We start from the raw sequence: 13091 nt of genomic DNA on the forward strand, positions 1-13091 counted from the left end.
TTCAACACTTAGAATACAGACTGTGCTTTATTCTAATAATCACTCCTTTTTTAAAATGGCAAATTCCCTTTCTCATATGAAATGACAGCAGGCAATTGTTTGTGCTAATTTATGACTGACAAAGTAAGGAGTTGGAAACCATGTTCGTCCCCATTTCTGGGAGAGATTTCTGTAATGGGTACATAAAGTACAAGAGCCTGGCCCCCACCCCAACCCAGCCCTGCGTCTCTGGGGGCCCTGACCTGCACGTTCTATCTGCTCCTTCTGCAAATCCCTCCCCCTAATGCCTTCAAAAGCACGCCTTTGTGAACTAGAGATTGGGGGTCCCCCCACATCTACATTTGTAAAACTTACAAAAGATGATGTAGGTTTTCAGCGTCTACATGTTCACAGACACACTGCAATTTCACTTGAAGTTCATCACATTTCATTCTTTTGCCTAAAGATCTTGCATTTTCAGCCGTACAGGAATTTGGTGTAAACCTGTGGCCCATCCCCTCCGTCCTACCCACCTGGCCAGAGGAAACCCCCCCCAGTTCCCACCCCACCACTCCTTGGTGCTTTCACGACCAGGGGACAGCACAGGGATGGTATCATGAGAGCCCCTTAACTGTCCTGCAAGATCAGACTGTTGGCTTGGGGACGGGGGAAACACATGGGTAGTGCTTTGAAATGAGAAGAGCTTATGTTTACAGGTGAAAAAGGAAACTGCCCAGGATCTAGGACACGAGGGTGACAGTGGCCCCAGCTCTCTTTTTGGGGGAAGACTGGCAAACTGAGTGGGGGAGGCAATTAAAACGCAACAATCAAGCCAACCTTTAAATAGCAACTTTTAAAAATATAAAAACAGCTCATTACAATGACTTTTCATTTTCTTTTTTCTTCAGGAATCAACTTTCTTCTACCCTCACCCTCCCTTGTGGCTAGAGCCTTAACAAGAGGTGGCAGACAAACAATCTGAGACCCAGAGACGGAGAAACACTCTAGATGGCCCCCACCCCACCTCAGGGAGGCACAGGGCGCCTGGCCAGCCTCCGTGCCCGCCGCCTCCGTCAGGGAGGCTGCTGGGCATGAGCAAGGTCACCGAGGGGTGCAGCTTTCCCTGGAGCCCATGCTGCCTTCTTACCAGGCAGAATCACACGTTATAAAATATCCATAAAAATGCAGTATAAAAATTATCTCCCATATGCTACATCATCCATGGAGAGCCCACCACCAGGACTCACAATGACCTTTAACTTTTGTTTGAAAGAAAAAAAAGACCTAAAGGAAAAAACAACCCAAATCCTAATACCTCAGAACATCTGGGGTACCAAAAAGTGGTACCTGCAGGAGACGATGTTTACCTGTAACTGTCTGGGGTCAGGAGAGAGACTGAGAGCTGCAAGGAGTCACCGAGTGTGCCAGGACCAGAGCCCCCGTCCCCGGGTCCTAGTCCCTGCCACCCCGAGGTCCTGCCCAGGCTCCCGCAGGGGAGAGAATCCCTCAGACTCACAACCCTGCTGGTTAAACACATCTTTTCCCATCTAGGGAGAGAGGGAGGAGTCGTAGGCAGGAAAGGGGGAGAAGGCATTTTGTAAAAGGACATCACTTCTAATTCTTTTTATTCAAAAAAAAAAGCACCCACATCAGTTGCTGTTTTTCTCTGGTAGCTCCCTGAGCTGAGTCGCTATGCTTTCTCCTAACTTTCTGTCCTTTTTAGGTTGTGTCCAAAGATTAAGAAGGGCCGGAGATGGAGCTCCTGTGAACTTCCATCTGTCGTCGCGGTAACTAAGTGTGCACCAAAGAGAGACTGAGGCTGAGGAGGAGAACGTGAGAGAGAGAGAGAGACAGACAGAGAGACAGAGAGAGCAAGGGTCGGACCCCTGAGAGAGGGAGGGAGGGAGGCGAGAGTGGGCCAGGGGCAGGCAGAGCGTGGTGGCCACAGAGAAAGGCGACCTTCTGTTCATGTCAGGCTGGCACCATCGCAGGCTCTGTCCATCCGTCAGTTCATCAGGCGCAAAATCCTGACATACCTCGGCCAATTCCAAGTCCACGTGGAGGCACACTCCTCCGGCGGCCCCTTACAGTCGGTCCGGTTACCAGCTGCAGCTCCCTTCCCCTCCCCCTCCCCGCCTCCCCTTCCCAGATGGGAACTTCTGTTTTAAAAAAAAAAAAGCCACCACCATGAGTGGATTACAAATACAGCAGGCGAAACACACGGCTAGCGTTGCCGGGGGGACGGGGCCTCCTCCCCCACTGACCAGTCCGAGATAGGAGTCTATTATTTACATTTTTCACAAATTTTGTGCGCTGCACAAGTGGGAGAATGAAACCCCCCTCCCCCAGCACAGACACGGGGTCCACTCCAGTGTCTCTGACCCAGGGCAGGGGACAGATCGAAAGAAACGGGGAGGAAAGGGATTCATGAGGGTGTCTGCAGGGGGCTGGAGCAACCAGCCTTCCGATCTATTCGTAGCATCTGCCAGGATGGTTTAGGGGGAAGGAGGGGGAGAGAGATCCATCCGAGTCTGTGAGACACAGCGATCCACGCCCAGGAATCCGACCCGACGGGGCGGGTGCGCTCAGCCCTGGCACCTGCGGCCGCCCACCGTCCGACCTCCGCCATCCGCGGGGCCCCTTGCGGGGTCTCCCTGTCACGGCCGAGTCTGTTTCCCCCAGAGTCTGACGGCCCTGTTAGAGTCCTGGTTTAGTAGATGACCTCATAAACCGTGGCCTTCTTGTCACCAGAGCCTGTTACAATATATTTGTCATCCGCTGAAATGTCACAACTCAAGACGGACGAGGATTCCTTGGACTGGAGGAGGAAGACAAGGAGGGGCAGGAGGATGTGGGGAGAAAGGAAGGCAGAAATTCACTGTCTTGGTATTCAACACGCTTTCGGCGTTACCTCTGCATTAGATCACCCTTCCCCTGCGCTGGAGCTCCGATCCCGGGCGCACACAGCAACGAATGCAAATACAGCCCAAAGACGTGCTTTCAGTTAGACGCATCCCTTCCTCCTACTTTCTCCCAAGGAAAAGCTCATTAACAGAGTGCAATGTGATTTTTAAGTTGTGAGGCTCAAAACAGAGCACGTTAGCATGAGCCTTCTCTTCAGAGTTTACACATCAGAGGCAGCATCTCTGAGCTGGGAGTAGGAATCTGCAGACCAGAAGATACTCAGCCTGCGGGCTTAAGCAAAGGCTTTGTACCTGACTTCTGAAGGATCTACTGTAACTAGAGAGATGCTCAAAGTTATGCACGTAACACACTGGACACCAGACATTGCCGGCATGGTTCCAGAAAGTGGCTACTGGCTGAGCGCACGAAAGCATAATTATGTGTGTGCAAGTACGTGAGTGTGAGCAAGTGGGCATGTGAAAGAGTGAGAGAGTACAATACAGTGGGCCCCAGATCTTGAAAAATCATGAAAAGCCTCTTTCTTCTCTCCTATCTCTTTCTGGACCGTTTTTCTCCAGTCCTACATCTCTCCTTTCACTGAAATTTGAAATGAAATGCAAACTTACTTGAGTTTTAGGGAACACTGCACTGAAAAAAGCTGCTCGGCTTGCTCTACTGCCCAGCACACCTCTGTGAGTGCTCAGTGTGCAGGCCAGGGCTAAGAGCATGTTTTTATTCCTCCTTGCTCTAGAAATCCTTCAAGAGCCCTTGCTTGAAAGCCCTTGAGGAGTCAGAGGTCACTAGCAGCAGAGCGCTCCGCTGATGTGCTTAAGCCCTCGCCCTTGGAGAACCCAGCAAGGGCTCCACTCAGGAAGGGGCTGGAAGGGGCGGGGGCAAGTTCACTATCCCCACCCCATTCCCACAGACAGGCCGACTCTGGGCAGAATCAAGAGGGGCGCTGGGATGGTGGATGGTACCTGGAATATGCTGGCTCCATATGGTGTCCTCCAGGCATTGAGAAGGTTATCTTTCCCAGTGCTCACAAACCACTTGCCTGCAGGTGCAAGGCAAAGGAAGGTCAGGCAGCGGCCTGCAGTCCCCTAAAGCAAGCCCCGCCCCAGCCCCAGCCAGCTGCCATGGAAACCCCGTTGTGAACTGCTAACTGGTACTCAGCCAACTCTCCGCTTGTGTGAGAGGCATTTTGTAAGTGAGACACATAACAGACACGTGGACACCCACCGGACAGCTTTTTTCAGCAATCAAGGGGCAGAGGTGGGCAGGGTTGGCACAGAAAACAGGATTTATAGTTATTCACACCAATTACCCTGCCCTAAATGATTCCTTCTAAAGCCACTCAAGTTAACTGACCCTTCTCAATGCTACTACTGGAAGACAGCAGGAAATACTGAAATGGCAAAGCCCTGAGCATCTGGACACCCGGCTGAAGCTGGTGGTCAGCAGGTCCCTTACTTTGCAGGCACTCAGCCAGGGCTCCGCCTGTGTTAATGCTAAAGCTACCCAAGACCCCAGGGCGGGTGCCAAGCTACTCCCGGGCCACAGAGACCCACTGGGATTCAGAGGATGGGCTGTGCCCAAGGCTGCAGAGCTCGCCAGTGGAGGAGCAGATATGCCAATCCAGGGCCACCGGCCATCAAGGAGTCTCAACCACCTGGAGGAACTGGCCACAAGGCTGAGTACTGTTCCTTGGCTCTAGGCCGGCACACACTGATGCTGGCCTGGTGTATGGGTGCTTGGTACCCGCCCTGCACTAATATTTGCACTCGAGCAGGGGAAATGCTGCTTGGGGTCAGGCAGCCTGGTTCCGGAAGCCAGCTCACTTTGGGACTCTGCCCCTCCTATAAGTTTGGGCCCCTCCTCTGCGCACAGAGCAGGCCGGGCGAGGCCCCCGTCCCGTGAGGCTCACCACAGTAGGCGAACTTGAGGGACAGCACGCAGCTCTCGTGCAGGTGCAGCTGGTATTTGTCAGGCTTGGTGTGATGCAGCACCTCCACGTTGCTACTCTCCATGCCCACGGCCAGCCATTCACCCGTGGGGCAGTAGCCCAGCGAGAAGATCTGCAGGGCGGACCGGACTGAGCTCAGCACCCTGTGCCCTCCAGGCCCAGGGGCTCCTCAAAGGCCTGCTCAGGGCCTTGAGGGCGGAGTCCCATCGCTCCCCACACACCTCTCCACCTGCCATTTGCAAAGCAAAGCTCCCATTCTCTCAGCCCAACAACCCAGGGGTATGGGATATCATTTTTTACCCCTATTTTATAGGTGAGGAAGTTGAGGCTGAGAGGTCGCTGACTCTGGAAAGGAAGTGAAAGAGCCAGGATTCAAAGTCAGAGGTGGCATAGACATTTCACTTTCAAAGTGACTCTGTCTCGTTGACTTTTTGCCCTTTCTTAAGAGAGTAAATAAAACACTAAAATATTAAATATATAAGATTACCATATTAAAACGAGCAATTAAAAATAGCAACACAAGTAATAATACCTAGCTGCTACAGAATGCTTTCTATGAGCCAGGGTTATGCTAAGACTTTCACAGGAACCATTTCTGGTGCTCACCAAACCTATGAGGTAGTGACTAGTACCACCATCCTGTGAATGAGAAAAAGTCCAAAGTGCTCAAAAGCAGAGGGGCAGGGAATGAAATCTCAGCATTTGGCTCCAGTATGTCCAACTCCAAGGCCTTAGTGATTCTATTTCATTGCCACTTCCTACAGGAAGCCGTCCCAGATTGTTCAGGTTGGTCTCAGGTCCATTTGCAACAACCGCCTGGGAGGGCCCCTTCGACCCCCTCCTGCGGGTCCCCCGCTGGGACCAGGGGACACGCTGCTCTGCCAGGGCAGCAGAGCCACACACCTGCGAGGTAAAGTCGTGCTGCTGTAGCTGTCGGCCCTCCCGCAGGTCCCAGGAGCGCACAGTGTTGTCTAAGCCACCGGTCCACAGCTTGGTGCCATCGTGGGAGATGTCTATGCAGCTGGCCCCATCCGTGTGGCCCTGGAACTGCCTGTGTCAGCCAAGCGGGAGGAGGGTGGGTGCCAGGGATCTACGGCACCAACGGAATTCCGCCCTCCCAGGCCTACTGCAGCTCCACCTCTCCCCAGAGCTTCTGCAGGCTCCTGGGTGAAGGAGCCCTCCATCCCCTGCCCACACAGAGCGGCTGGCACACAGCTGCCCCCTTGCGTGAGGCAGGCCAAGCCGGCTTTTTACCTGGGTATCCCTCGCGCACACTGTCCTGGCCACCCCATGGCGTCTCAGGCAGGTCCAGTCACAGCAACACCAACCAGGCAGGGTGACCAGCACAACCTTCCTGAGGACGAGGCAGCCCTGCTCCTCTCTGGGGCCTCACCTGACCAGGGTCTGGTTGTGCAGGTCCCACACGGCAATGTTCCCATCGCTGCAGCAGGAGAAGCAGACTTTGGCGTCAGGGCTGATGGCCAGGGCATAGCAGGCAGGAGCCGAGGACGTCAGCTCGGCCTTGATGCGGGGCGTGGGCGAGGCCAGGTCCCAGATGGTGAGCGTGCTGGCCTCACCACCCACGATGAGCGTGCGCCCGTCAGGGAGCAGCTTGCATGAGCGGATGTAGTTGTCCCTGTTCTGGAGGGAAAAAGAGTGGTGTTGAGCTCTGCCTGCCTCCCCTCCCGGGGTAGGAGCATTGTGTCCAGACACCGAGCACCCTCGCCACCTCTGCTCATATCCTGCTCTTGCTCACAGCTGCTGCCAGGCTGCCCCCATCCCTCATTCACACAGTTCACCAACCCCAGGAGGTCAGTATCATCTCCACTTTTAGACGGTAAAACCAGAGCTCAGAGAGGTTAGTCAGCTTGCTCACTCACCCACCAGTGCAGGGTTGAGCCAGGCCAGGTGGATGGGCAGCTCCCCCTGGCCCAGGCTGCCTGCTTTCCTGTGCCAGCTACAGGAGATGCCCACAGCCCTGGGATCCTCACCAGGCAGTCCAGCTGGGATATGGGGCTTTTGCTGCCTGGCTGGCTGATGTCCCAGATCTTCACGCAGCCCTTGCCGCCTGTGTAGACGTGCCGCGTGGGGTTGCTGATGGTCACAGCACACACCACCTCCCCGTGGCTGAGCGTGTTGATCTGCCGGGCGTGCCTTGGAATGCCGGGGCCTGCCAGGGCGTCGTGGGGGAAGGGCACAGGCTGCATCTGCCCATCGGCACTCACATGGAAAGAGTACGCTCTGAAAGGGTGAGAACCGTCACTGCCACCGTCCCCAGCACTCCCAAGCTCCCACAGGTCCTGCCCAGGCCAGCCAGCTCTACCCCAACTAGCCTCCCGGCCTCCTGGTGCCCCCTCCCCAAATATCAGGGGCCCCAAGGAACCCCAACCTTCTTGGACCTGTTCTACCAGGGTGGGGACTGGTGAACATTCCCAGCTTTGACTTCTGTCTCTGCTTACACATCCTTGCTCCAAACCTGGTCACTAGTCCCACATGTGGCTTGGAATGTCCTTTCCCACATCTCTAACATCTCTAACATGCCAACCCTGGAAAGGACCCAGCTTGAATGCCATCTGGATTTAGGAGCCAGTGGTAGTCAGGAGGGAAATCCATTTGCTCCCCACACCCCTCGCCCTAAATGACTTGTAGAATACACAGCAGAGCTGGGGGTGAGGCAGCAGGGCCTGCCCACTGTTTGGGGCTACTGTGGGTGCCAGCTGGAGGCGTTTCCAGCAGGCAGAACCCAAAAGAGCCCCGACGGCCAGAGCGGCTCCATGTCAAGTTGGTTAGGAAGCCCCAGCATCTGAAGAACTTGTTCCCTGTCTCCCGGGGCCCAGTGACCACACCCTCAACTCCCTTCTCCTTTCCCCTTTACAGGGATCCCCTGGGCTTATGGCGAGTGTGGCCAGGCAGCAGTTTCCAGGGGTTACTACCTGGCCCACGAGTATTTCTAGAGGGGCAGGCAGCTTCCGCTAGGGGAGGTTCCCCAGGGCCGGGGGTGGGTGGGTGTGGACGCGGGCTTGCGCATTCTCATTCTCCCCTGGCTTCCCGGACAGGCATGCTGGAAGTATGGCCAAAGCTTACGGTTTTCCGCCAGGAATGGAAGCAAGGCTGGAGGGCAGACCTGTGGCCCTCATGGGTGGATGAGGGTCAAAACCAACCTGCAAGGCACAACAAAGCCGGCTCTGAATGAAGAGTGCCGCTGTACATCTCCCCAGCCCGGACTCCTCCTTTGCCACTTCCTGGGTGCTGCCCACACAGTGCTGCCTCTTCAGAGCCCAAAGGACAGCCAAGCAGAGCCAAACCCATGTTTCAGGAGGAACACAGGCCCGGGTGGGCCAAGTGCCTTGCCCAGGACAGTGGCAGGGACAGGGTGACAGTCTAGACCCCTCAGCTCTGAGCCAGTATCCTCCAGCCCCATCGCCCTTTGCTCCCTCCCCTGGTGCCCCAGTGTGCCTCTCATGTGGACAGGAGGCCATCCTAGGTATGGAAGGTAAAGAGAGAAACCATCTCCTGAAAAAGGGCCCTACTCTGCTAGCCCGAATCCAAACTGCCCGTCAGCAACAGCACCCAACTCTTGGTATGACAAGCAGCCCCGGTTATCAACCCCTGCTATGTGGGAAGTCCCTGACTCATCTTGGTATTCCCATCCCCACAGAGACTGGGAAGAGGTGTCAGCCCCACTTCCCAGACAGAAAAGGGTGACCCGGGGAGGCTGCACTGTGGGAGGTCACACGGTGGCTAGTGGGCAAGCAGGGGGGGGGACCCAGGTCTGCTGACCCCAAAGTGTGTGTTCCTTTCTTGTTTCTGATACATACTCTATCACAAAAGGCAGCTGACTGGTCAGAAGACTCCGGGGGTCCTCTTTGGTGTGCAGGAAGTGTCCCCCCAAACCCCGCCACTCGCTGCCCAGCCCCCCAAAAAAGGAGCCAAAAGGTCTACGTACAGCTCCAAAGCTCACCATTGGCGATCGGCCATAGGCGGCGGCGGCGGCGGCGGCGGCCGCACTCATCTGGGGCGGGAGGTTGTGGAGGCCGGCGTAAGCGCTGGGGCTGGTGAGCGAGCCGTTCATCTCATGGTGGCCCATCATGGCAAAGGGTGCTGCGTAGGAGCTGGTGATGGAGATGGGCGTGCGCAGGGCTGAGGCTGCAGGGAGGCAGGCATCAGCTAGCTGGCCATCAAGGCGAGCGGGCCCCACCCTCCTTCCAGGAAAAAGTACAGGTCCCACCCAGCAGCAGTCCTTCCTACATCCTAACGCTGCTTGCTCCAGGCAGTCCTCTCAGATTAAACCCACCTAACTGGGATCTCCATTTCCACAGCCCAAGGAGGTTCGAGATAAGAGATGTGTCCACCTCTTTTTATAAAGCAGGACGTGGAAGCCCAGTTATTCAGAGCTTCACAGATCTAAAGACAGAGGTGGGTACAAACCATGGACATCCTGACCTGTGTGAAGTTCCTTCCACATGCCTAGCCCAGCAGTGGCCCCAGTAAGTCCTGATGTCAGTGTTAAAGCACCAGGTGTCCATCTCCTTCTCAAACCTGACCATATGTACCCCCAGAGGCAGGCCTGGGAAAGCCCCAACTCCAACACATCCCCTGGTGCTCTGGCCTGCCTATGCAGTCCCAGCCCTGGCCTGGGGCACACCCCTCCCCCTCAAGCACAGTCAGTCCAGTGCCGTCGTGCCTACCCATTATACCTATCGGGTCCACGCCTGGAGGTTTGCCCGGCATTGACCGGAGCCCTGGGGTCGTGCTGGTGCCTGGAGTTGGAGCATCGTTCCTTGGAGTTGGTGTGTTGGACTTGAGCCCAGGGGTGGAGGATTTGTCATTCTGAAGAGGGAAGATGTGGAGACCACAGGAAGCCATGAAGATTCCTTTCTCCCCAGAGCTGGGCATTCAGAGCCAACACAAGCCCTGCGCCAGTCACCCCGTGAAGCCCAGCACCAGCCCCCATTTTGAACTTTCTGCCCAATGCCTCAATTCTGTCCAACCTCATTTGACAGCAACTGTAGTGACTTTTCCCATTTTATCGATGCAGCAACCAAAGTTTAGAAATGTTAACTCACTATAATTAGCATCAGGCCCAGCCAGTGAGTGGGAATGTCAGCATTTGAACTCAGGTCAAACCCCAACCCATATTCTTTGTACGCCACCCCTCTGGCCTCCAATGAGCGCCACTCCAGGTCCAGTCCCTTTTCCAGAACCTTCTTCCTCACCCTTACCCGCCCCAGTCCTCTCCCATCCTCTGTGGCGCCAGGGGCAGACCCCACATACATGACCAAGGTCTTTGGTCTTGGAGGAAGGTGTGCTGCTGGAGGAAGCCACTGAGGCGGGGCTGGTCGGGGCATCCTTTTTCAGGCCACGGGCCTTGTCCAGCCCATTCTCAGGAGGCGAGTGTGCTGGGCTGACCCGAGGTGTTGCTGGGTCCTGCAGACACAAGTGATGCAGAAATGCACCCAAAGTAACACTTAGCCTAGAGTCATCCCCGCTCTGGGAATGGGAAGGGAGCAGGCAAATGATGGGAAGAGGAGTGTGGCTGAGAGAGACTGGGGGCTCCAGAGTGGAGGCGATTAGTTCTTAATAATCTAGTCTGAATCCTTCATCCCACAGATGGGGAGACTGAGGCCTGGGTTGAGCAGAGTTGTGGGGGTGATGGCCCAAGATCGAACCTAAGTTCAGGACTTAAATCTTGGCAGCTGGGCCTCCCGGCCATATGCAGATCCCTCTAGCTCCTCCTTCGCTGCTGAGGCTGATCCCAGGGGACTCACAGCACACAGCTCAAGATCCCAGGGGTGATGGGGAGAACAGAGCTGGCCTGGAGGAACAGACGGTCCTATCTGGGGATCGTTAGGCGTCCCTCTCTGGAAACCCATCCTAGGAACCACTCGGTGCCCATGAATGCCCAGACACCACGCAGCAAGCCCTGCCCAGCTCCTGCTGACCAGCCTGATGCCCCAGCACGAAAGACCTTATCACCCTGCTCAGGCTGCTGGTAATGTTGGCACAGCAGCCAAGATATAATAGGCCCAGGGAAGGTACAATTTTAAACCTCCGAAACCCAGAGCCGCCCAGCAACCGGGGCCTGCCCTTACCTCATTGGAAACATCCACCACCAGATCATCGCTCTTGTCTCCGTCACTGTCCTGCAACCAAAACAGAGGAGCCAGTAAGAGGCCGTGCCCTCCCACCCCTGCTTCTACCAGCCAGGTGCTGAACCAGCCTAACCCATTTCCAGGCTCTCTCCACTCAGCCCTTCACCTCGGTGTTTCCCCAGCCCAGCCCTCCAAGCTTGGGTCTCTCGGCTCTGTACCCATGAGCAGCCATACCATCACCTGCTCCATGACAGAATTTCTAAGCTCCCTTTAACTTGTCTCTCTGGAGCCAGGCAGCCCTTTCCAGCTGGTTTGGTTGCACCATCATTTACCAGTAAGAGTGCTAGCCTTGTTCCCTCTATTCCACTACCCCGTGGGCGTGGTGATTAGCCCTGTCTCCCAGAAACGAGGCTGAGGTTTCAGCTGTGCACTGCAGCCAGAGCCACAGAGCAGCCACGGGGCTTGTCACGAGACCACTGGACCCCAGCACTGAACCAACCTCTTCCCCGTCCCAGCTCTCACCCCTGCACAGCCCGGCAGAGCAGACACCTCAACTACACTGTGGGTCAAAGTGGGGTCACTGGGGATGCCCCCCCTGGAGCAGACTGGCCCTCTGGGAGGGCTGTAATGGCAGCACAGAGTTGTCGGGCCATCGGGGGAGGCACCCATAGCTCTCCCAGACCCTACGGAGGCCAGGACAACTTCCTCATTCATTCCTTCCTGGCTGCGGCTGACATGCTCACAATGTGTGTGTACGAGACCTCCCCACCCAGGCCACCCGCCCTCCTGCCCCCACCTGTGCCTCTCTGACTCACCCACACTCAGCCCCGGGGGTTCTCCCACACCCTGGCCTACACAACCCAAACCCAGGGACTCCCGCCGAACCCTCACACATACGTATCGGCTCAGACTGTCTTTTTCCTCTGCTTTCCGTTTCTTGGCTTCCATGCTGTATTCTGCAGAGCCCCGGTGCTTCTCACTGGCCCGGAGGCTTTCCGAGGGTGACACGGAGTTATTCTGGAAGCAAGAGAGAGATTTAATGTGTACATTCCACGCATGCGGAGACATGGCTAAGTGCAGGTGACTCAGGTGGTCAGCCGAGGTCCTGTGTACCCTTCAAGTCCGGCTCCACTGGGGCCTTGCCAAGGCAGACTTCCCAACTCTCTAAACCAGGTCCCCCAGAGCATCACAATTTTCTTTTGTAGCAATGCTGCTGCTATTAAATAACCTTGCAGTGAGCTTCTGACCTATGAGACTATCATCTCCATGAGGGTGGGTGTCACATATTTCCTTCACCACCCATCCTGTGCCTGCCTGCTACTCATTTGCTCAAAGATGGGATAAGCAGAATTTGCACCAAATTTTGAAAGATGGAGCTGAGCCAATGAACTGGAGCCATGCTCAATACTTCATCTGCTGAACCTGACAGGACTGGGGAGATGGGCAGGTAAGGGTAAAGTCAGGTGCCAGCAGGCCTCCTAGGCATAGGTGGGCAACTTGGCCTTTTGTGTCAATGTCCCACTACTCTATTGTGTGGCCTCCCGCAACTTTACATGAGTATCAGCATAATAAAGAAACAAAAAATTCAACATCTGAAGCCTTTCCCTCTGAAAGATGGGAAAAAGCCTAAGGGCAGAAGAGCCACGCTGTTGGCAGTGCTGGGAAGGAAGGGGCCCAAGAGGCTGGGAAATGTGCCTTAAGTCCTCAGCAGGAGGCAACACGAAGGAAACCCAAGTTTTTCAGGCCTGGAGGAGCCTAGTAAGTTCTCACGTCAACTACACATTAAGTAGGAACTAGAAAAGTTTAGAACTTGAGGCCCAGGACAAGGGAAGATGCGCCAACAGCCGAGGCAGCCCCTGGAGCTGGGAACAGACCCGTCCTGGAGGCGGACAGCTGCCCGTGGAGGGGCCCCTGCTGGCTCGCGGTGTCACCGGTGGTCACAGGTGGCATGCATTATGTGGCTGGAGAGTACCAGGCTGGGGAGCTACATGCAGGGGTACCTGCCAGCAAACCTCTGAGCAACAGGGTAGTATCACTGCCCCTTTGGGGGACTGTTGAGGCTTACTTCTTTCTAAGAGACCAAACTACACCTGCCCGCACTCACACAGCACCTGTCCCGGATCAGGCCTGGACTAGCTGCTGAGCACGGAGGA

The 13091-nt window shown here is 55.6% G+C and overlaps 1 protein-coding gene across 15 annotated transcripts in view; it reads right to left on the minus strand.

The window, feature by feature from the left end:
• Positions 1 to 812: 812 nt before the first annotated feature.
• TLE3 (TLE family member 3, transcriptional corepressor) overlaps positions 813 to 13091 on the minus strand; it is a 47440-nt gene continuing 35161 nt past the window's right edge. For 4 of the 15 annotated variants that reach the window (XM_036907868.2, XM_036907865.2, XM_036907864.2 and 1 more), the window contains 12 exons: positions 11836 to 11955; positions 10939 to 10989; positions 10121 to 10273; positions 9535 to 9676; positions 8793 to 8992; positions 7931 to 8007; positions 6727 to 7087; positions 6240 to 6487; positions 5750 to 5897; positions 4808 to 4958; positions 3861 to 3937; positions 813 to 2797 (listed from right to left, as the gene is read on the minus strand). In XM_036907868.2, coding sequence (XP_036763763.1) covers positions 2690 to 2797; positions 3861 to 3937; positions 4808 to 4958; positions 5750 to 5897; positions 6240 to 6487; positions 6727 to 7087; positions 7931 to 8007; positions 8793 to 8992; positions 9535 to 9676; positions 10121 to 10273; positions 10939 to 10989; positions 11836 to 11955 — 1836 coding nt within the window. In that variant the 3' untranslated portion in view covers positions 813 to 2689. The remainder of the gene's footprint in view (positions 2798 to 3860; positions 3938 to 4807; positions 4959 to 5749; positions 5898 to 6239; positions 6488 to 6726; positions 7088 to 7930; positions 8008 to 8792; positions 8993 to 9534; positions 9677 to 10120; positions 10274 to 10938; positions 10990 to 11835; positions 11956 to 13091) is intronic. The other 11 variants (XM_036907876.2, XM_036907875.2, XM_036907874.2 and 8 more) reach the window with 6 other exon arrangements.

This window comes from Manis pentadactyla, chromosome 11, assembly GCF_030020395.1.
Source record: "Manis pentadactyla isolate mManPen7 chromosome 11, mManPen7.hap1, whole genome shotgun sequence".
NCBI classification, from domain to species: Eukaryota; Metazoa; Chordata; class Mammalia; order Pholidota; family Manidae; genus Manis; species Manis pentadactyla.